Here is a 22,928-nt window from a genome sequence, read left to right on the forward strand (position 1 = left end):
TTTGATATATTTTTTTTAGTATTCTTTTAATGAACATGTTTTCAATGTTATCTGGTTTATATAAGAACTAGTTATTTCCATTTTTTTGGAGTTTCAATCTCCTGATGAAAAGTATAGTTAAGAACTCCAATAATAATTTTGTTTCCTCAAATTTAAATTTGTTTAAAAAATAGTTTAATAGACATATATGATGGAAATCATATATGTAATAGTTCTTTTAATTTTATTATTATAATTGATTAATATATTCTCTTTTATTAAATTGATGATAATAATACTAAAACAGTGATATATAATATAAATAATGAATGACATATTGTGAATATAATAATACGCAACATTGACCACACCATTATCATAATTTAACGAAAAAAAAGTTATTTTAAAAAAATGATGTCAAATTGAAAAAGTATAAAGTATAGTATGATTTCGAGGAAATTGTTTTTTATTGTGTAATTTTTTTGACATGACCTAAATTTTATTTAGAAAATGAGGTCATCATTTACATAACTTTTTAAATGATTGGTGTGTAATAATTAAATGAATAATTTTAATTATTTTTATATTAATGTACGGTTGTTCTTTTTTGGTTCTCTTGAATGTGTTATGTTTGAGTGACATTGAAGTCACTAATCCACGTCAGAGAAGCATTAAACCGACAGTGTAATTTAAATATATTCATCACAAAGGTAATAATTCCAGAGATTAGTCTTAGTAGGTCCATTTCTTATTTATTAACTAGTATTTAAATTTAATTAATTGCGTATATATAACTGTACACCCACTTCTATTTTTTTTATTAGAGAATATTAGTACGGCATTATTTATGCCTTGAATAATTAATTAATAAATTAATGCTTAGTTTGTAATATTATTAATTTTTTTTGTTTAAAACGACATGAAAGTACAACATAAAGAACATATTTACATCAAATTCACGTCAAAAATAATTTTCTTACTCTTTACCATAATTCCGCGGTTCTTATTCTTGTCACTAAAATATATTAATATGTTTTTTCTGTTAAAGTTAAATACATAATTACTCAACTCATGAAAAAAATAATTATTAATTAACTACTTATGTATGTATCCATGTGTTGTGTTATTTTATTTTATTTAATTAAAATTTAATTGTTATAATATTTTTTATTATTTTACATAATTTTAAGAAAACCTATATAAATTACATGTTTAAGAGAAACTCCCGTAGATAATGTATTGACTAATAATATGGTACATTTTCTGTTTAAAAATCAGAATTCTCCATAAAAACAAATTAATATTATATATGTTGCACGCTACAAATAATTTTTATGTTTAAAACCTCTAGTTGAGATTAGTTTAAATACAATCTACAATTTCCTTCAACAATTTAAAAAGAATTCCATCATAATCGGTTTACTTTAATTAAAACAAATGGACTCTAATTATACAACAATTAGAGTGATTAGAGGAAGAAGCTTCCAATATATAATTCTAATTTTAAATAGACTTCAATTTTAATCAGTATATTTACACTACTATTTATTTAAAACAACCTTTTACAATATTACCACACAAGAAAAATTATAATTGAAACTCTTTTAAATATTATTTGAAATATACCATTTAATAAAACTCTTCGATTCATAACTGAAATTATTTTCATTATTTCAGAAATTCAAAACCCAGAAGATATTTGTTGCAGACGAAGCAAGTTCCAAAACAAGAGAAATCTGTACTTCACAAAAACAAACAAAAAATATGCACATGACATCCAAAAATAAAATTAAAATGAAAAATTAAAAAAAATGGATCCCAATAATGAACAACGTTCAACCACGTGTCGAAAGATAAGAGGAAGGAACTATAGGTGAGTGTTTAGTGTGGAGTGTCCGGTAGCAGCCAGTGGACGGTAACAGTGCACTGAATCAAAGGAAAACGACGGCGTTTCATGGAGCCACTTGGTGGAGTCATATCATTCATATTTCATTTTTGACGCTATTCACGTTATTATGCATATAAATACGTGTCTCTGGGAACCGTTATGTATACCAAAATTTCTAACTCTTCCTTCAACTTCACCCATTATACCGCGTCGTTTTCTTCTTCTTCTTCTTCCTCTTCTCTTTTCTCTGCCATTAACACATCACAATGTGTGGTATTCTTGCTGTTCTTGGTTGTTCTGATCACTCTCGAGCCAAAAGGGTTCGCGTTCTAGAGCTCTCTCGCAGGCAATCATTTTTTTTATTATTCTACATAATTTAAATTCATAATTCAGTTTAATTTACATGCATGATCCGCATAAACTTTTTACGTGTTTACTCATTCAGAAACCATGATTTTTAGAATAATTATCTACAAAATGATCAAGATTAATGTTAAGTAACATTTCCTACACTATTATCCCCTCACAGTTTTATTCTGGAAAATGTATTTTGATGAAATGAAAGAGTTTATACCCTGTGTTTATTTATTGAAAAATGAAGTATTTGGACGAACATAAAAAACATGGTGACAAAATGCTTTTCCATGTCGGAACTTTGAATGGTGGAGCTTCAAATTATACTTTATCTCTATGTAATCTATATTTTATATATAAATTAAATGATAAAAATGAAAAATACTGATAAATTTAGATAGACAAGGTAAGTGTGCAACTATGATTAAATATATTCTAAAATAAATCACACCTTTTGTTGTGTTTATGAGTAAGATGTGTTTAAATTTTAAATTCATCTGTAATCATTATTCAATATTATTGTCTAAATATGTTTCATATTTGAAAATAAAATAAAAAATTTAAGAGAAGTGAATAAATTAGAATTTTAAGTAGATTTAAAAGTTAAAATAAATTATTTTTTTCAATTTTAATTTAATTTAATTTCGTATCTGAAATCCAGATAGAGAAGTGAGATGTGGAATGTGATTGAAATGCAATTATTGGTTATATTTGGCGGGAACCTTACAAAAAGTGGATGACGATTGAAATCAAATAATTGAAAGGGATTAGTTGCTCGTCGAATTATGCTCTTTAATTTTAGTTTTATGAAATGATCTAACTTTACATTTTTTAATTTTTAAAACATACTTATTTTGATATATATTTTTTTAATATATTTTAAAATATTAAAATCAGTCTAGCAGAAATATAACATCAAAAATTGACTAAAGAATCCAAATTTATTTATTTTGTTTTCAATTTCAGTTATTTTTATATAAAATAAGTTAATATAAACTAAATTTTTCAAAACACTATTTTTATAAATCTAAAAGTTAAATTATTTTTTAATGTTTTGTTCCTCTCAAATTTGTACAAACTTTTCTGTATAGAAATATAATTTTTCTCAATTCACACGAAATTAAATATTTTAAAAGTAAATTTACCCAAATAAAAAACTTATATTGATTATAATAATTTATAACAATAATTAATTATAGAAAGAATCTAGCTTTTGTAGCGGTCTCAAATACATTGACCATGTAGAAGAAATAAATTATGTATTACAATATAAAATTTAAATTAAGTTTGAAGTTTAATAATCATATATTATTAGAATAAAGAATTTTGCATCATGAAATATATTATTGAAGTTTGTTTTGTTGTTGTTGCTGAGGTCACACACAGATTGAAGCACCGTGGGCCTGATTGGAGTGGGCTCCATCAACATGGTGACTGCTTTTTGGCACATCAACGTTTAGCCATTGTAGATCCAGCTTCTGGGGATCAACCTCTCTTCAACGAGGACAAATCCGTCATTGTCACGGTAGGCCACAACCTCAGGAATAATACTTCTACACGAAACTCTTCTCATCTCTTTCGTCTTATTTTGTAACTACCCAAAATCGAATCTTAGATACCATTATATAATTGATGAAAATTTAAATACACATTCATTTCTTAATTCATCGAGATATTCTGATAAAATCGTAGGCTTGTTTGCAAAAAAAAATTCTTTCCTTTTCAGTTATTATTAGTTTTCTACCTTATTCTACTAAATCATGACTTGAAACACAGGTAAATGGAGAGATTTACAACCATGAAGAACTCAGGAAACAGCTTCCTGGTCACAAGTTCCGAACTGGAAGTGACTGTGATGTTATTGCACACTTGGTTTGTCATCTTTTATATATTTCTTTCCACTCATCTAAGATAATATTATTACATGCTTTAGAATCTTAATTTTAAAATTATTTCCATAAACTAAAACGCTTTTTAAAAACAAAACCATTAAGAATTATATAAAATAAGATTCACTTTGGTTAAAAGTGAAGATTAGTTTATAAATTAAAACGCTTTTTAAAAACAAAACCATTAAGAATTATATAAAACAAGATTCACTTTGATTAAAAGTGAAGATTAGTTCATGTCACGTCATGATATGTGAACTAAGAGGAGTGTTTTGGTATGAAGATGACATACGCAAAATTCAACGTTGGTTTCTTAAGATAATTATGTGGTCAAAATTTAATGTTAATGGAGCACTTGTGCATGAATCAGTAAGATTATTTTACTTGAATATTATATGATTTGGTTTGGTTATCTATTAATCAAAAGAGGTTTTTGATGAATGATTGTAATTTTTTTCTTAGTCTAGCTAGAAATCGAAGTGATCATGATTGAATATGTAGTTCTTAACAAGTTCTTGTGTTTTGGAATAGTACGAGGAACACGGAGAAGGCTTTGTGGACATGCTGGATGGTATCTTCTCGTTTGTTCTTCTGGATACCCGTGACAACAGTTTTATAGTGGCTCGAGATGCTATAGGGGTCACTTCCTTGTACATTGGTTGGGGATTAGATGGTAACAGTGTTATATTACGTCCCACTTTTGAATTCAACTCGTGCATTTTCTACTTTGTGCTTGAATTTCGAATTGAATACATGGAGAAAATGTGACAAGTTTGGCACCGTTCTGTATTCAGGCTCTGTTTGGATTTCATCTGAAATGAAAGGCCTGAATGATGATTGTGAACATTTTGAGTGTTTTCCACCTGGTCACTTGTACTCTAGCAAAGACAGAGGGTTTCGCAGATGGTACAACCCTCCTTGGTTCTCTGAAGCTATTCCATCTGCCCCTTATGACCCTCTAGTTTTGAGACGTGCCTTTGAGCAGGTAAGCTTCACAAAAGTCTAAAATCATGCTTGAATAAACTTCTCCACCAGAAAATGGGAAAAGAAAACGTAGTAAAAGTTTATCTGAAAAAGGTCTAAAAAGTGGAATCATGTTCCTTTCTTATATTGATACATTGAATCAAATGCTCTTTGAAATCCTACATCAACTAGAGATTAGAGCATTTCATAGTATATAAAAAGGTGCAATTAAAGTATCACAATAATCTAATCTTAATATGGTATCACAATCATTTCGAATCTAATCTATTATAAAGATTGTTTGATGGACTTTTCTGTATTATTTTAGTACATCTTGAGCATTTGATTTGTTAGGTCCACAGCAACTGTGGTGATGCAAGAATTATTGTTTGATAACTTTTTCATGAGTACAGCTAACACAGTGAATGTGATTGCAGGCAGTGATAAAAAGGTTGATGACTGATGTGCCTTTCGGTGTTCTACTTTCTGGAGGTTTGGACTCTTCACTGGTGGCATCCATCACTTCTCGCTACTTGGCCAACACAAAGGCTGCAGAGCAGTGGGGATCAAAGTTACATTCGTTCTGTGTAGGACTTGAGGTGTACCATCTAATCAAAACTATGGACCAAATTGCAAATTCAATGGTTTGTTTTTATGAAAACATTCCACGTTGCATTAATACTTTGTCATCTCATGTTGAGTAGGGCTCACCAGATTTAAAGGCTGCAAAAGAAGTTGCTGACTATCTAGGCACTGTCCACCACGAGTTTCACTTCACTGTTCAGGTAGCTAAGTACATGAAGAACAATAAGTACTTTTCACCTCACAATTTGAGGGCCCTTCAATTTATAGATATCATGATTGGTAAATAATTTACATGTGGTGTGAGCAGGATGGAATAGATGCCATTGAGGATGTTATATACCATGTTGAAACTTATGATGTGACCACAATTAGAGCAAGCACGCCCATGTTTCTTATGTCTCGGAAGATTAAATCACTAGGTGTCAAATGGGTTATCTCAGGAGAAGGATCAGATGAGATCTTTGGAGGGTATCTGTACTTCCACAAGGCACCCAACAAGGAGGAGTTTCACACAGAAACATGCCGCAAGGTCATAGATTTATCATGCTCATTGACACAACAATATAAGGGGTTAAAGTACAAGTTTTAACAGAATAATAGTAATATTTTTGTTATGCAGATCAAAGCACTCCACCAATATGACTGCTTGCGAGCGAATAAATCAACATTTGCTTGGGGTCTAGAAGCCCGAGTACCATTTTTGGACAAGGAGTTTATCAATGCTGCAATGAACATTGACCCCGAGCATAAAATGGTACAGCTTAAAAATGTGACTAGGTTTCTTCAGCACTTGGAAAATCTAAGACAATTTTATTAAGCTGGTTTACTATTTCAATGCTTCAGATAAAAAGAGATGAAGGACGAATTGAGAAGTGGATTCTGAGGAGAGCCTTTGATGATGAAGACCAGCCTTATCTGCCAAAGGTACTATGTGTATATATATGTGTGTGTTTGCAAAATTAATTGGTCAAACTAACATCTACACATTTATTTTCATGCAGCACATTTTATACAGGCAGAAAGAACAATTCAGTGATGGAGTTGGCTATAGTTGGATTGATGGCCTTAAGGCTCATGCTGCAAAACATGTATTGAATCCAACTTGTTTTATGACTGTGTGATGGAGTTTGCTGTTGTCATGATTATACTTATAACTGGTTCTTGACATTTTTTGCCTCCTAGGTGACTGACAAAATGATGCTTAATGCTGGTAACATCTATCCCCACAACACCCCAGTAACCAAGGAAGCATACTACTATAGAATGATCTTTGAGAGGTTCTTCCCTCAGGCAAGTTAATCAACCAATTCTTAATTTAATTAATTTCATAGAATTTAGATGTAGGCCTAACAGAACCCCAGAAAGAGGTGATTCAAATATGTATTGGTTGATTTGGTTTTGCAGAACTCAGCTAGGCTCACTGTTCCTGGAGGAGCAAGTGTTGCATGCAGCACAGCCAAAGCTGTTGAATGGGATGCTGCTTGGTCTAACAACCTTGACCCTTCTGGTAGAGCAGCACTTGGAGTGCACATTTCAGCTTATGAGAACCAGAACAATTTAGCCAACAAAGGTGTAGAAATAGAGAAGATTATACCTATGGATGCTGCTCCTCTTGGTGTTGCCATCCAGAGCTAATATGAAGCTGCGACTCAGAATAATTGGGCGAGAATGAAGATGATTAAGCTAAACACTGATGAAAAAACCCCCTGCTGTGTAATTTCACTTGGCTAAGCTTGATATACAAGGCTTTCCAAAGAGTGTTAAGTGTAGTATTACCTTGAGTTATGTGATTTGAACTCTTAATAAGAGTGTTTATTTTCTCAGTTATGCACCCAAAATCCATTATCTCAGTAGTATAGTGGTTACCGTATTTGATTGCGATTTGAATTAGCTCAAGCATAATCTTATATTGGAAATTTCACATCGACTAAAGATCAGAACATTTCATTTCATAGTATATATGTGATTGCAAATCTCACTGTATAAGTCGATTTCATGAGATTGGGTTATGCTTAAAGTCCAATTCTCAATATAGTATCAGAGACATTTCGAGTCTATATTAACGAATGTTTGTTGGACTTATTAGATCACCGACGTGTACGACTATAAATTAGTTTTATAACTTTTGTAAAAGGTAATTTGAATTTATCTATCTAGTCATTTTAATTTATGAAAAATTTATATTATTTTTTCTTTTCAAAATGTTTATAGAGAAGTTTATTCATACATATCTTTTATATGAAAGAAAACATAAGTAAAAAAATTTCTTTTTGCACCTTCACAACTTTTCCTTCTACCACCCATAGGTCAGGCAAAAATACTATTTAGTTTTACACATCTTCGGTTGTAAAATTCAGAAAATATTATTTTTGGACTCTACAATCAAAAATAATTATTTTTCTTAAAAAAAGAGACATTTCAGATTATAGAATTTGGAAGATATTTTTGATATAATTTTTTTTTTTCAAATTCTATAATCTAAACTTTTTCTAGATGGTTCATTCCGTAATAAAAACATCAATTAAATTATATTTTAGATATTTTAAGAAATATGGGGTTTCCAAAGAAGTTATGGAGGTGCAGGATGAAACAGCCTTAAGAAATTGGCACAAGCCCAAAAATAGCTGGACATATGTTCCAAGTTAGATGACAAGTGCAATTCTCTCTCTCCTCTTTTTTATTAATATATTTAGAACTCAAAACTTATTTCAGCCTAAAATAATAATCAGAGGAGATAACTAATTATAAGAACATATTTAAGTATCTCAAAGTGGGTTATAAATTAGCTTTAATAGTTTCTATAGGAAATTTCTATATAGGTAAGGTATATCTATTTAAAAAATTCTGAACAGAAACTATCAATTTTTGCAAGAATCTTGGATATGATTAATATATGTATAAAAAAAATTAAGAACAACTAAAATTGTATAAAAGTTAGACAAATGATAACTACGTTTAGCCATAAGATATTCATCCTCAAGAACTTCCATTTGTTGCACACTAGAAAATGAAACTCATTAATTAATACCTTTGGTAGAATTTATACAATAATTCACACTTTACAATTATAGAACAACAAAGAAACTTGTTCATTTCCTTAACATATAACTTCACAGTTGCAACGAGTTGCGATTATGCAACCCTGGAATAATGCATCACCTACTGAAGATAATACAATGAGTGAACATGTTAATTAACCATAAAAATAAAACTTAGTGGAATAAAGCAGTGGAGAATAGTTCATTCCAAGTATCAGGTAGTCCAGGAAGACACCAATGGCTGCAATCAGCCCTATTAGGGTTAACTCTCTTCTGAGGACTTATTTCACCACTGTAAACTGAAGGGTGACCATCCTTCCTCAATGCTGATAACATTGTGATGTCCAAAAGATATGCAGGGTTTCTCATTTCTCTTATAACCATATCCACAACCTTCATCTGCTCAGGGTATGCTCCAGGGTATGTTCTGCTACTAATTGGTGCAGTTTCACCATAACAATTCTTTGTTGTCATCACACTTCTTCCACCCACATTCCATTCATTTGGGCTGTATATTCAGACAATCATAAACCAAATAATTAAAACATATTGCATTGATATTATTAAGAAATACACTTTAAGTCTAACTCAGTCTTCTAAAACTAACTAGCTAATAAGATGAGGTTTACATCAACTTATATACTATGAAATGTCCTTATCTTTAGTTGTTGATATGAAATCTGTAATACTGTGATTTCTTTGAAATTTATCTGAGATTTTTGCTTCTTTTTTCCTCACTACATAGTAGCTTTCTTAATTGTATGAAATAATACATTAAAATGACAAGAAGATACCTGTCACTTATTATCTAGAAAACATATTACACTTTATACCCTTGTAAGGGGCAAGTAAGCTCTTAAAAAAGGCAAGAATATCATGTAAATTTCAAAAATTAAAACATGCGATCCAGTTTACTTAATGAACTCAAAAACACAAATCACTGTTTTACCTCTTACTGTACTTAGCAATGCTTAACAATGTCAAAGCTTAAATGGGTTAATGCTACTCAAGTTAGTTGGGAATATGTGGTGTAAGTGAAGTCGTCCACAGATGAACAATGGACATCTCCATTTACTGTTGCTGACCCTATACAATGGACATCTGCATGTGCAATGCCACAGCCTTGCCCCATCAGATTATATAGCACATTTATGTTGGCCATATCTTACTTAAATGTATGCTGTTTGAAACTATTTAGTTGGGATATTTACTGATCACGAGATATTGTGGTTTTCTACTATGGGAAAATGCTAGAGATAACTTTTTGAGAGACCAAAACACAATCATGCGTGACATGTACGGATAAAAATAATTACTTCATTGGGGGGAAAAAGAAGTAGAAGCATTTGTTGAACTATTTTCATGTGTATGGATATGATTAATGGGATGTGTATCATGTATGCTTTATTTCACCGACTCCTGCTGCACCAGGAAAACAAACTTCTCAAAATCTGACAGGGTTGTTGTGGTAAGGCAATAGAAGGGCCAATTGTAGACTCTTGTGACCATGAATGACTTTGAGGCCCCAAGAAAAGAACCTTTTCATGGTTTGGATAACCTAGATTTTATATTAATGAAATAATATTGGAGCTAACAAGACTGCTATTTAAGTCTGGTGTCACATACTATTGCTAGCAAAGAAAACTTAGTGGATAGGCAATAAAAGAGCCAATTGCAAACTCATGTGACCATGAATGAGTTTGAGGCCCCAAGAAAAGTACCTTTTGCATTGAAGTTTTGTTATCATAATATTTTCAGATGAATGCTAGCAGAAAAACTTTATAGTGCTAATACTAATAAGACTTTGTTAGTGTTCAAACATGTGATAGAGGGATATAGAAACTCTGTGAACAGAGCAAAGCATGGCATGATTTAATGAATAATGTAAAAATGAAGAGACTAAGATCATGGCCATTTTGTGAATTACTACTGTATAGTAAGTTATTATAAAATTGTAAATAGTTTACTTTTTGGTATCAAATAGATTTTAGTTCCATATTATGTAAATGTGCAATTTAGATCTCAACCTGTGACAGAGACAGCACCTACTAAGTCCATAAATTTCAACTTCAAGACAGACAGAAAACTCAACTTGCAATAAACTTTTCGACCGAAAACTATTAGCAATAATCCATATGCAAGCTGTCAAGGCCTGGTCAAAGAAGGGCCCCATTTTCATCCCTTAATGCAAATATACAATCCATCAGATAAAATGCAAATGTAGTTTGACTAGAGAAGAAAGATTGGAATTTTGTTTCATGTGTCTGCTTAATTATCAATCTTCAATAATTTAATTTTATTAGTTACTATGCTTCATGTGTGTGAAAATGTCGGTTAAATATAAGTTAAAAGAACCAAAATGTCTCTCTTTTCTTATTCACCAGAATACTCAGTTTCACTGTTAAACAAAATAATGCAAGAGAGATAAAGCAGTTAAAGATAATAGATAGTCAAAGATGGAGGGTCCCTACTTGTAGTGTGTGGGAGAAATTGATTGAAAGAACACCCTGGTTTTGCTTCTATCAATGTTAGTGTCCACCCAATTAGCCCATGTTTTCATACCCCTTTCCATAGCTGCCAAGCGATCCATATCTGGGTAGAACTTGCCTCTTAATTCTACATAATCCCACCTGCAAGATTGTATTACTAACAATTAACTAAGAACTTCTATGCATTTTAGTGTAAAAAATTTATGACATCAATTACAGGAAATAAATAGTTATTATAAAAGTCAATATACTAGCTATATATAAAAATTTGTGATTGAATGATTTTTTTAGTATTTTCTTGAATAAACTTACAAAAGGTCCTACCCCTTAAGAGAACCCTGATGAGTCCACCAATGCCCTGTGTTGAAAGACAGCACATCAGCATTCTTCCATGCGTCACCATTCTCATATACCTTTTCCAGATTCAGAATTCTCTTCCCTTGGACCACACCCACCTCCACTAAATAAGGAGCTCTGTAAAATGAAATGCTCACACCATAATCCTGCATATACCATACAAACCCAATTTGGACCTTTTCTAAAAGATGCATTTTTACTCTGCATGGTCTATGTATTATTCTGACTTGTAAGGGTAAAGAATGAAGATGATGTGGCTGCAGTTTGCATCCACTTGACAAATTTAATGCCATGACAACACTCCGGGTCCACTTGACAATATAGAAAGCTACATCCTTGTTCTAATTGACACTATCTCACAAACACCTTTTCAGCAGATTATTTGTCCTATTACAAGTATATGACCCTACCCACCATTATTTTTTGTGAAACTTAACAAAGTGGGAAAAACAAACTATTTACTGCAGGCAAAAGTTTGTTGGTCTTACCTCTTATTGACCTACCAAAAACTGAATCTTATCCAGAAAAAAACTGGGTATTTGCCTTATCACCAAAAGAGTTTTGTTTCCATAAACTTCTTTTATAAATTAAAGTTAACAAAAATATGAGTTAAAATCAGCTTTTAGACAGGTTAAACCAGAGAGTGTTAGCATAAGTAGGACTGCATATTTAATTCATGTTATGTTTTTATTTCTTCGTCAATAAGTATTTGTAGCCAAACATGACCTAAATCTTCCAACGAATGGAAGTGTCAAGTACTGCCATGATTACTCATTTTCTGCTCAGAAAAAAGAGAGTTTTTGACTCACCAAGAATCTGAAGACTGAGAGAGGATCACCCCTGACCAATTGTGTGTGTGCCCGAGGTGCTGCAGCAGATAGCATACAAATCAAAGACTGCCATTGGTTCCTTCCCAACGAGTCACCAACAAACATCACGGTTTTGCCTTTCATTTTCAGCAGAAACTCAACCCCATTGAACCTACCATGACATATTAATGCCACAAAACCATTCAAATCATGCTTAACACACACAAACAATATATGCAACTTTATGAAATGCAGTTACATCAGAGAACACAACAATACTACCACTCACACAACATAAACAACAACAAAGTCTCATCCCATTAGGTGAGATTTACTTTATGAATCATCACATGACATGACATGATAGTATTGGACTATGTAAAAACCAAAACTTCAGGAACACTGGCAAATTATAGTAGGACACATTTTATTTCTTGTGGTGTTGTGTCCAATATTGTTGCTTGTACCTTGGGAGCTCACAACTGAGAGGCTTCCAACGGTATTTGAGGTAACCAGAATCAGGGCGACCGTACATTTGGCAGTTGAATTCTGGGTCTATGACTGGGCATCTAGAAGAATGGTAAAGAGGGTATCTTTCAGTTTCATCACGGACCCAAGCACCTACGAACAATGAACAAGTGGTTTGGTCGGTTTGGTTATGATGCTGTTTCATGCCTGAAAGCACAGTAGAAGAAGCTACATGGCATTGAAGTGAAAGAAGTAGGAGAAGAAGAGAGAAGAATGAGGCCAAAAGACCACAGTTTTGAGAGGCAAGAAGGGCCATTGCATAGAGAGAACAGAAGAAAGGTGAAAGCAGAAAGACACAAACAGAGACACAAACAAAAGTGGTAACTGCTTTCAAATGTATATAGAAAAAATGGTGGGGACGTGGCTGAGTTCTGTCAGAAAATCTAAGGAAAATTATTCAGTTTATAAAATGATTTTAATTTAATGAAATAGTAATTAATTATTTTAGTATTTAAAAATTAGTTTTTATTTAATAATTTTGTGTTAAAATATTTTATTTTAAAAGAAATTATAAGATAAAAGGTTAAAGATGCTCTAACTTATTATTTAATATTTATAATAGTGACATATAATTTGGATGGGATAGTTAATATATTATAATCAAATCATTCCATTTTTTCTTATAAATATTCCTTTAATTTTATATTTTAAAACTTTATTTTTTTATAATTTTATATTATTTCATCATTAAAAAGTTCATCAATTAATGAAAGTGTACCTAACCTGCTTATATCCATTAATACGGAAACCTAGGCACACTATCTAAAATATTACAAATAAAATAAAACTCCTTATATCAAAATCCTAATTAATTAATGAAACTCCTAACCCTAACACTTAAGACGTTAATTAGCAGACTAAAACTGCTAATAACTGATGAAATTCATTAACTGATGATATTTTTTATATTATGATAATATATAATGGAATATCTAATAATCAAATTGAGTGTTTAAGTTTGTTCTAAATTTAAATGGAGTTAAATTCAAAATTTAAGTATAGTTATTTCATTTAAACATAATGAAACTCTTCTAAACCTCACCGTTACTAATTAACACCGAAACCTACGCACACTCAAACATCAATGTAATTAATCCCTTTAAAAATGAAATGCCTAATTAATTAATGAAATTCTTAATCCTGATTCTAGAACCTCTAATCCACATTAATTAATCAAATAAATCACGAAGCATAATAAAATGAAAACCTTGTGGGATTTAGCATGGGCAAAGTGACCTAGCCACTCCATTACAATGAGTTGGTATTTTTTATTTTTACTTGGTTTTGATTTATTTATCTGATTTTTTTAAAATAAAATAATAAAAATTAGTTTAAAAAAAATCATGTTAGATAAAATATTTGAGTCTACAACACATTACTTGATATACATAATATATTCCGGCTTTTTGCAAAGGAAAAATAATCAAGAAAATTAGATGTGTCAAATATTTCTTTTATATTAACTTTGTACACCCTTTTAATTTCTAATTAAAGTTTTTATTAACAATAATCTGCTTGCTTTTAAAATGAACTTGATGCTGAACGACCTTTTATTCAGCACCAAAAAAATGTTAACAACCTTTTGTGTGCTTGTCTTAAAAATCACTAGTATAATTACAAAAAAGTGATATAAAGTTGTTTATAACAATAAAGTTTATATTTAAAAAATATCAATTTGTTGGGAATTGCTTTTTGAAAATTAACTTAACCATAAAATAATGGAAGATTTTATCATGGTAAACTTTGTAATTTTGCTTATATGATGAAAAAAAAAACTTTGGTGGATAGAAAAACCTATTTTATAACTATTGATGATTTTACCAGGCATGAGATATATATGCATACAAAATTCAAGGATACACCATCTTCTCAAAGAAGCTGAAAAGTAGAAAAAGACATCCATAAAAAGAAAAGAAATCTACTAATAAGAGCTTTTCCCATATCCATGTAGATTTGACAAAGATACTATCTTAAGAAACAGTACTTGTATTTTGACATGGTAATTTTACATTGTAATCTTACACTTGTAATTTATGATAACGAATGAAAAACAATATTCCAAATTTGAGTTTGTTTCTCAATTTTATTTAGTCTGCTTTCCCTGTTCAATACTCCACAGTATCAACTAATCACTACATTCTATAAATCTTTGTAAATATGAGATCAGGAAGTTGGAGGAGTAGAGACACACTCCAACCCCTGTTGATCCATCCTACTTTTGTCTATCTCTTCATGTTGGTCTACTTCTGATGCTGAACTCGACTTGTCAAACTCAATTCTACATTTAAGACTCAAAAGATCATGTGGTTTTCGTTGTGTTTCTGCAACATGAAAGATCAGAGTCTTAGTTTAGGTAGTGAGTAAACTGGTATCTCCTTTATAGATAAAACAAGAAGAACCAACAAAAATCGGTTCAAGTGCAAACCTCTTGTTAAGCCTGACTGGGGAGATGGAATCCTTGTCAACAACTTCTGGCACAAGACGGTTTCCTGAAAATCTAGGAAAGCACAGTCCAAGAACTGTGACCTATCGAAATTTGTCATCTGTGCAAAGCCAAAAGATTTGGTCCAAGTTTCTAGCACAGCAGGAACAGCAGGCAAGACTAGCCTCTCCACTCCCAGTTGCATGAGGTTCTGATTAAAGAAAAAATTCAAGTGAGAAAATGATCACAAACTTATGAAAAGTAAATTAATTTAGGAAAGTAAATGTGTGGTTTGCACAACATACTCATGCTAATAGCTTTTGCAGTTATTTTGTTAAAATCTCTAGCTAAATTGCTAATACATGAGAAGCTGATATGTATGAAACCTTTAGCTATCAGGATAAGAGATTGGGTTCATATTGGTGATAGCTTTAGTTGAATTCCTTTCAGAAAACAATGCAGTGTGGATAATAGCTTTTGTAAAAGAAATAGGAAAATAGGCATAGATTTGCATGTCTTACACGTTACCTTCTCAAGCTCATTCATTAAAATGCGACACATTCCAAGTCGACGATATTGTATTCTGGTACCTACAAGTGGTACCTCAGCTACTTTGTCTCCAAAAATCCTATAAAATAAAATGACGAGTCAAAAGACCATAGTAATACCAAACATGAAAACTTTATAAAAAAAAAAAAACTCAAACAGGAAATAATGCAAAACCACTGCTTTATACTTAGTAGTAGCGCAATCCTTCACTCACCTAATAGTTGCTACACTAATCAGTTCTTCATTTTGCTCCAGAAGTACAGTGTAGAAACCCTGGAAATTCAATCGATTGAGCTCTGACCTACAAGTTTCCAAAATACAGATATCAGGCTTTGGCTCTGAGGATATAACAAAACTATGGTCCATGTAGAGATATGCATAGAAATTTAGTTACAATTCTAATGCGTATAAAGAGTTTTGTTCTGAGATAGCTGGCTTATCAGACAACCTACAATACATCATTCAGCAATTACTTAGTTGTGTTATCTTAACTATGATATAATGGATAGTGTAATAATTAAAAAAATTCTTGTCAATTAACAGTGAAATGCAGATATGAAATGGCTATTAACTATAGGTTAAAGCCAAAAGTGTACATGACCAGAATTCTCCAGTCACACCCCACTTGATTATCATCCAAAAAAAATTATGGATACCTAAACTAGCCACAGCTATTTACTTCAAGTTTCCAGCTAACATAGAAATACCATGAATGGAATCTAAGCCAAAGATTTACATATTTAACTCCTCATGCTATAAGAAAGAATTGAGTATGACGCAAACACAATATGCAAATAATTCTTTTAAATATAAGGAACATGAATAAAACGATAAGAATTTCAGACCTAGAGTTGAACATAACATCATCAATGATATCTCTACCAGTGAGAGGGTTCTTTAGGGGATCAAAACACTCATGCATCACCGAAAGTGCAACACTGAGTTTGCTGTATTTCTCTGCCAATAAGTCATTCAGAGAACTGCCAACATCAGGACTGTCAGAGTTGTTAAACTTCTCCAGTGTCCAAGTTAGATTGTTCGGACCCACAATAAGTGGCTTTCCTAATAGATTTTGGAGGCCTGCATATATCTGCAAAAAATATATAAAAGTAAAGGTTACTAGCAGTATATAATGAAGACACAGAGCCTTAAATGTTTCATTAGCCTTAAACTTAAATGTGTTCTTCTTGCCATGTCTCTAAAACATACCCTGTCCTAACACATACCCTTCACCAAAATCTTCCAATTGTTGACAGGCTAATTAGCTATTATATATTAAAGCACACACGACCTGAATGAAGAACTCACTCTTGGACAAGAAACCATTAGTTCTATAAAATCTCGTGTTCAATAGTTAACTAGAATTACATGTGGGGAAGTAATTGACAACAATTCAATTTTGTTTTGATAAAAATAGGGTAATGCTTTCAATGAATGTAAAACCACAATTAATAGAAAAGCAGAAAAGGAAAGAAAAGAAAGCCTGAAAGGAGATAGAGCAGATTAATTAATTCCATGCAAATTACGATTAAATTTCTCCTAATTATAGAGCAAAAAAGAGGTGGATTTGATGTACCTGTTCACACTCTTTTCCACACAACCAATTTTCCATATATCTTCTTGACTCATCTTTTTCCCTATTTTTCAAGCATCCAACGTGATCTAAATAGAGTTGACAAAACATAGCATAAACATTACACTATTGATAACATGCGCTGTCATCCACAAAAACAAAACTTAAGAAAGGAATTTTTGAAATTTTGAACCAAATATGCAAATCAGCTTACATTTGTGTTCACATTGAATGCAAGTAAGAAAAAGTACATCCTCAGACCCTTCTGTTTTGATTTGGCTGCAAATCGCACAACAACATGATGGGCAAAACCAGTCACCATGAGGGACATCCTACACATGTAGAGGAAAATCAGGCCAATGCAATACCAGTTATTCATGCATGAAAGTAATGAATTGAAGTAACCACAAATTAGAAAAAGGAGAGGAAATAGAAAACAAAGATAGAACTTAATTGGCATAATTGAGAAGAAAAACAGTTAACATACATTCAAACCAAGACATGTCCTATGAAATGCAGATGGACATCTGTCGCATAAAATAAGTTCACCACCATATTGACAGACAGAACAAATATCGTCATTTTCTCCTCCAAACAGATCATTGCATGGTCTGTTCATATCTTCCCTTGTTCTACTATCGTGCATGACTTCTACCATGCAATCTAAGAGTGATCTACCATCCTTCAAAAATATGCAAGCAGAAGGCCTGCTGACACCACTTCCACCAGCATGATTTACAAAGCACCGAATACCATATATTTTCTGGCAACAGCTACACTTAATTCCATCATAAGTAATCCTCCCCTGAGCTAAATCAGTGTTACTGCCTCCTTCTGCCCAGTAATAGACCTTACATCTTGGCATCAGCACGCCCTTATCTATTAACCAAGACAGAACATTTTGAGGTCGTTGGTGTGACACACTTGGGGCAGACAGCACCCTTTTGCTTGATCTTAGACATTCTCTACGTGACCCTTTCATGTGGCACTTTGGCATGATGGCTTCTGAATTCCTGGCGTGTTTATGGTTTCTATTCTCAGTTGACCTACTTGCTGGTGAAGCAGTATGCAATTCAGGTTCTTTTTGAAGAAATTGGGACAAGGTTTGCGATAGATCATTGCTATCAACATGCCCAACACTTCCCTCATTTGGAGGACAAACATCAAGATCCTGGTCATTTGGTTGGTCTGAAAGCAGAAGTGAAAGATTAGTGTCATTTGCAGAACCCATCCTACTGTGATCAATTTGGGGCTGCATAGTGTTCATGTTGGACTCCAATTGCATATGTGTCAAAACTTGAATAATTGAAGTGTAAAACTTCTCGTCCTGTGCATCAGGTGACTTGTACCTGTAGCGTCCACGTCCAGGAGTATGTCTATCTTCTGTCCACTCAATTTTCCATCCAAGATATGCTAGATGCTTCCATACTTTAGTCTTCAAAAGTTCCCTAATGGACTTGCTACCACATCCAAGTAAATACTGGTTAATAACATCAGGACAGAATTCAACCTCGGCCACTACCATAGGTTTCCAACGAATGGACACTGAGCGTCTGCGTTTTCTCTTTCTTGAACAGCAGCTAGCACCCGGATTTACTTCACCAGCATCAGGCATGATCTTCTGAACAGGAGATACAGGTTCCTCCAGCCAAATAAGTTTCTTCTCTGATGGCCCATCCATCAAAGGATCTCTATCGTATTCCTCTTGAAAGCAAATGATGCTACCACTTTTTTTATTGCTATCCAACAAGTTTGACATGCCACCATTTTCCATAGGGATATCAGAAACAATAATGTCAGAACCAAATACGTTAGTGTGTGCAGCATCACAGTGAATGTTGTTGTCAGTAGGTTCAACTGAGTTCAGTTCTTGTGTTTCTTTCAAGAAATCCTCCGGAAGGTTTAAAGCTGGGAAAACTTCTTCTAGTGTGAGAACATAGTAGTCACTAATCACCTCCACTATAAGGGCTCTCCACAAGTCCTTATCATTACAAGTCCAATGTTTTATTTTGTCAAAATCCTTTCTAGTCCTTATATCATACCATATTTGCTTCACTGAAACAGCAACAAAGGATTCCTTTTCACACTCCTGAACTACTTCAAGGAACACCCACTTCCCTCGTGGCTCCCAATTCTCAGTAGCTTCATCCCATTCTTGAGTTATCCGCAATTGATGAGTTCCTACCTTCATTTCATCACCCAAATCTGGGAAGAGCACGCTCCTCTCCTCCATTCCATTACAGTGATCAAATATAACACCTTCCCACCAGCTTTCTTGATAATTTACATCAACACAGAGACCGAATGAAACGTCCCTCTCCCCGAACTCAAACGGAGGAGGCAGTGGTCTGATGAATCCATGTTCAAAGCTACAACCTGAAGAACTATAACCATCCAAAACAGGTGAAACACACACCACATCCACAAGGTATTTTGATCCATCATCATCTAGAATATTGTCATATTTGACATAACGCTTCTGCCTCTCGCAACGGACCACCGTCCCCGGGTGCCATGAACCCAGAAAACCCTCTTCCACGCTTTTTACCTGAAAATCAAATAAAATCGGATTAAAAAGATAGAAAGTTTAATTTCTTGAACTGAAAATTTCAGACGAAGGTATCACCGCATTCACGTTTATCAGAGTAGTAATAAAAACACACAATAGACAATGAGAAAAAATACCAGGACTCTCACACAATGGCAATGTGAACAAATCATGAGGACTTGCAAATAACATTGACTCCACGTGATGTTACCGTGAAAATGTGCCTCGTTTCAACTTTCATCATTTGCATGAACGGCTCATGGGAATTCAAAGCAAACCGCGAACGAGGGTTCAACCAAGAAACCAACAATTTGGAGAGGGTAAAATCGTGTAAACGTATCAAAATCAAAAAATCGACAACAGAACATCAAAGGATCATAAAGATAAACAAAAAGCACACAGAAAAACACAGACACGCACACAAAACCCATGAAAACGCAAACGCTGTATAACCGATACACCAAGAACAAAAGAACTGAGCAAAATTCATCACCAGAGGAAGACCCAAAAATCCATAAACTAAAAAGATTATGTCTATGAAAAAAATAAAAATCAAAGAGAGGATTTAGACGTGGCACTACCTCGACTCTCTGGTCGACAAGAAGCTTTTTTTTCCTCGCCCCTCTTCTCCGTTTAGTGCTCTCATAGCACCTCTCACCATCAACATCCATTGGAGAATGATTGTGAGACATGGTGACAGACAACTGAGAATGTCTCTGGCACCCGTTTTCAAGAAGCCTCGAAAACCAGTAAAAACAAGCGAGACAAAACGACAAGAATCCTCTACGTTAAACCAACACTCCCAATCCTCGTTACCTCACCACCCTCCATGCTTTTTTATGGGAAAAGAGAAACACTCACTTCAGTTCTTTTAGTTTCTCACTGTTGTGTTGTGTTATGTGTGATCACTTCTCCACAGTATAGAATTGGAACCGCACGAGAATCCCCTGTTCCGTAGTCACTCTGTCTCCTCCTTCTCATTGGTCCACGCTGGCACTCATGCATGACGTGGCTCGCGGGAACGTAGTTCTGTCTCCACCCTATTTCTCACACTCTTAACAGGAATTCTATTGAAGGGGAAGGAGTTAGAAAGTTCCCGCTCTAGTGCGGGAGGGTGCACCGTGTGGGATGATGGACCCCACTTTTGTACTTGAGATCAAAGAAAAGTATTTTTTATACATTTATCTAAATCACTGCATTTTTTATGATAAAATAAAAGATAAAATAAAATATATTCAATTAATGCATTATATACTGATTTATATAATATATAATAAGATTAAATGAGTTGAACAGCATTTAATTGAATAAAAATAAAAAAAGTGATGGAAGATTTGAATGGATGAAAATGGAGTATTTATGTATATTTGTCTTGATATTATTAAATGAGACAAGGTAATAAATAAAAAATTAAGTATTATGTTTGTATATACGTTTGTTAGTACACATCTGGATATAAATGCTATTTATTTACTACTGGATTCTTATTTTTTATACTTTACATAATTAAGATTTTCCTCAAGCTTCTACTAGTTACTATATATCCTTTTATAACTAACTAGGAAATTAAAAAATATTCAAATTATGAACTAGTGCATTAACAAATATGGAAAAAAATTATATATAAGAGGACAAATTCATTTTTTTAACATTTTTCAAAATCTTAACTTGGATTTGTCTCATTTAATTTAAATGTAACTTACAAAATAGTGATTAAGAAGCTAATTATTCAGGTCAACTATTCTTAATTAGAATTTAATTGACATGTATTCAACATTCAAATTATGATTTGTTTATAGTAAGATTCTTAATTTTATAATTATTTTAAAAAACATATTGGCGTCTAAACAACTCACCGTCTAGAAATCTTAACATTGATAATGTATATAACAGTTATATTATTATTATTACTGAAATTAAAATAAATCAGAATATATTAACACTGATGAGAATATCCTAGATATTTCTTCATTTGTAATTACACTATTATCATAACTTTTACAAGTAAAATAATAAACCGATTAAATAAAATAACTTAACATAACTTCAAATAAATAATGCAGGTTATACTCCACCAATTTGTTAAAATAATTATAGCAATCTTCATCTTCACATAATATTATCAATAGTTAAATCAAATATAGTATTTTTAATTATTTAATTAACAATTATATTAAATTTCAACATATGAGATCAACATCTAATAATTTATAGTCAAATTACATGTTACCTTGAAGAACAAAGTGTACTTTCTTGCACTCTCATCTTACAAAATGATGTAGAATGAACCTATGTGATTTCACATGATTATAACCACCTCATATCATCACCTTTCATATAAAATATATAAATAAACACACATGTGACTAACATTCAATATCTATCAATTCATTTAAATGATTATCACTTCATTCAATAACATTTTTACTTTTAACTAAATAAATCATTTAAATAATAAAATATTTTTATATTATTATTAAAATAATTAAATATATAAAACAAATTATTTAAAATATAAGAGTAAATTATAATTTTTTTTTAATTTATTGAACCAATTTTTATTTCACTAAGTGATTTATAAAAACATCCAGTTCTTTCTAGAGAAATTCTAATAAAGAAAACTTACCAAAATTTTCTCTTTTCCATATTGTCTTTGTTCCCATGAGTGAATTTAAATCCTCTAAGCAGAATATGTGAAAAAAAAATACATCTTTTTTTTCTAAACATATTTTAACATAAATAATTCTAAATTTTTTGGTAAAAGCAATTGTGTTATGGTAAAGTTCCAATTCAACATACCCACATAGTTAGATAGTGGTAAGAAAAAAAAATTAGATTTCTAAGATGCAACTACTAATGCTTGAAAGCACAAAGGAAGAGAAAACTTTTTCAACATTTAAAGATAGGAAGTTAGAGAATAAGTTTTAAATATATAATAATCAAGATATATGAATAAT

The 22,928-nt window shown here is 32.1% G+C and overlaps 3 protein-coding genes across 4 annotated transcripts; 1 reads left to right on the forward strand and 2 right to left on the reverse strand.

Annotated features, from left to right (window-relative positions):
• Positions 1-1,862: 1,862 nt before the first annotated feature.
• Positions 1,863-7,481, forward strand: LOC137823716 (asparagine synthetase [glutamine-hydrolyzing] 1). 2 transcript variants are annotated; one of them, XM_068628952.1, is made up of 13 exons: positions 1,863-2,213; positions 3,608-3,746; positions 3,998-4,093; positions 4,642-4,783; positions 4,905-5,095; positions 5,511-5,672; positions 5,778-5,858; positions 5,966-6,187; positions 6,278-6,412; positions 6,502-6,582; positions 6,660-6,746; positions 6,841-6,948; positions 7,063-7,481. In XM_068628952.1, the coding sequence occupies exons 1-13, from the start codon at positions 2,134-2,136 to the stop codon at positions 7,291-7,293; spliced, it is 1,755 nt and encodes a 584-aa protein (XP_068485053.1). In that variant the 5' UTR covers positions 1,863-2,133; the 3' UTR covers positions 7,294-7,481. The 2 variants fall into 2 exon arrangements, with proteins under 2 accessions (XP_068485053.1, XP_068485054.1); XM_068628953.1 differs by lacking the exons at positions 1,863-2,213; positions 3,608-3,746; positions 3,998-4,093 and adding an exon at positions 4,362-4,479.
• Positions 7,482-8,653: 1,172 nt separating this feature from the next.
• On the reverse strand, positions 8,654-13,186 carry LOC137823717 (protein PMR5). The gene is made up of 5 exons (XM_068628954.1): positions 12,819-13,186; positions 12,352-12,523; positions 11,510-11,688; positions 11,168-11,326; positions 8,654-9,204 (listed from the first exon to the last, which is right to left on the reverse strand). The coding sequence occupies exons 1-5, from the start codon at positions 13,133-13,135 to the stop codon at positions 8,871-8,873; spliced, it is 1,161 nt and encodes a 386-aa protein (XP_068485055.1). The 5' UTR covers positions 13,136-13,186; the 3' UTR covers positions 8,654-8,870.
• Positions 13,187-14,777: 1,591 nt separating this feature from the next.
• LOC137823718 (uncharacterized) lies at positions 14,778-20,844 on the reverse strand. Its single transcript, XM_068628955.1, has 9 exons — positions 20,553-20,844; positions 17,911-19,971; positions 17,638-17,755; positions 17,427-17,512; positions 16,696-16,940; positions 16,065-16,151; positions 15,830-15,929; positions 15,305-15,512; positions 14,778-15,200 (listed from the first exon to the last, which is right to left on the reverse strand). The coding sequence occupies exons 1-9, from the start codon at positions 20,661-20,663 to the stop codon at positions 15,043-15,045; spliced, it is 3,174 nt and encodes a 1,057-aa protein (XP_068485056.1). The 5' UTR covers positions 20,664-20,844; the 3' UTR covers positions 14,778-15,042.
• Positions 20,845-22,928: the final 2,084 nt, after the last annotated feature.

Source organism: Phaseolus vulgaris, chromosome 8 (assembly GCF_000499845.2).
Source record: "Phaseolus vulgaris cultivar G19833 chromosome 8, P. vulgaris v2.0, whole genome shotgun sequence".
Lineage (NCBI taxonomy): Eukaryota > Viridiplantae > Streptophyta > Magnoliopsida > Fabales > Fabaceae > Phaseolus > Phaseolus vulgaris.

What these genes read in the sequence shown, in the direction of transcription:
- LOC137823716 (XM_068628952.1), top strand. Translation starts at nt 2,134, where the DNA reads ATGTGTGGTATTCTTGCTGTTCTTGGTTGTTCTGATCACTCTCGAGCC. An exon ending in GTTCTAGAGCTCTCTCGCAG is followed by an intron (nt 2,214 to 3,607) that starts GCAATCATTTTT and finishes GGTCACACACAG; the next exon opens with ATTGAAGCACCGTGGGCCTG. An exon ending in CGTTCTGTGTAGGACTTGAG is followed by an intron (nt 5,673 to 5,777) that starts GTGTACCATCTA and finishes CATGTTGAGTAG; the next exon opens with GGCTCACCAGATTTAAAGGC.
- LOC137823717 (XM_068628954.1), bottom strand. Translation starts at nt 13,135, where the DNA reads ATGGCCCTTCTTGCCTCTCAAAACTGTGGTCTTTTGGCCTCATTCTTC. An exon ending in CTCAGTTGTGAGCTCCCAAG is followed by an intron (nt 12,524 to 12,818) that starts GTACAAGCAACA and finishes ATGTCATGGTAG; the next exon opens with GTTCAATGGGGTTGAGTTTC. An exon ending in TCTCAGTCTTCAGATTCTTG is followed by an intron (nt 11,689 to 12,351) that starts GTGAGTCAAAAA and finishes TGGTATATGCAG; the next exon opens with GATTATGGTGTGAGCATTTC.
- LOC137823718 (XM_068628955.1), bottom strand. Translation starts at nt 20,663, where the DNA reads ATGTCTCACAATCATTCTCCAATGGATGTTGATGGTGAGAGGTGCTAT. An exon ending in CATTCAATGTGAACACAAAT is followed by an intron (nt 17,513 to 17,637) that starts GTAAGCTGATTT and finishes AACTCTATTTAG; the next exon opens with ATCACGTTGGATGCTTGAAA. An exon ending in GATGTTATGTTCAACTCTAG is followed by an intron (nt 16,152 to 16,695) that starts GTCTGAAATTCT and finishes GGAAACTTGTAG; the next exon opens with GTCAGAGCTCAATCGATTGA.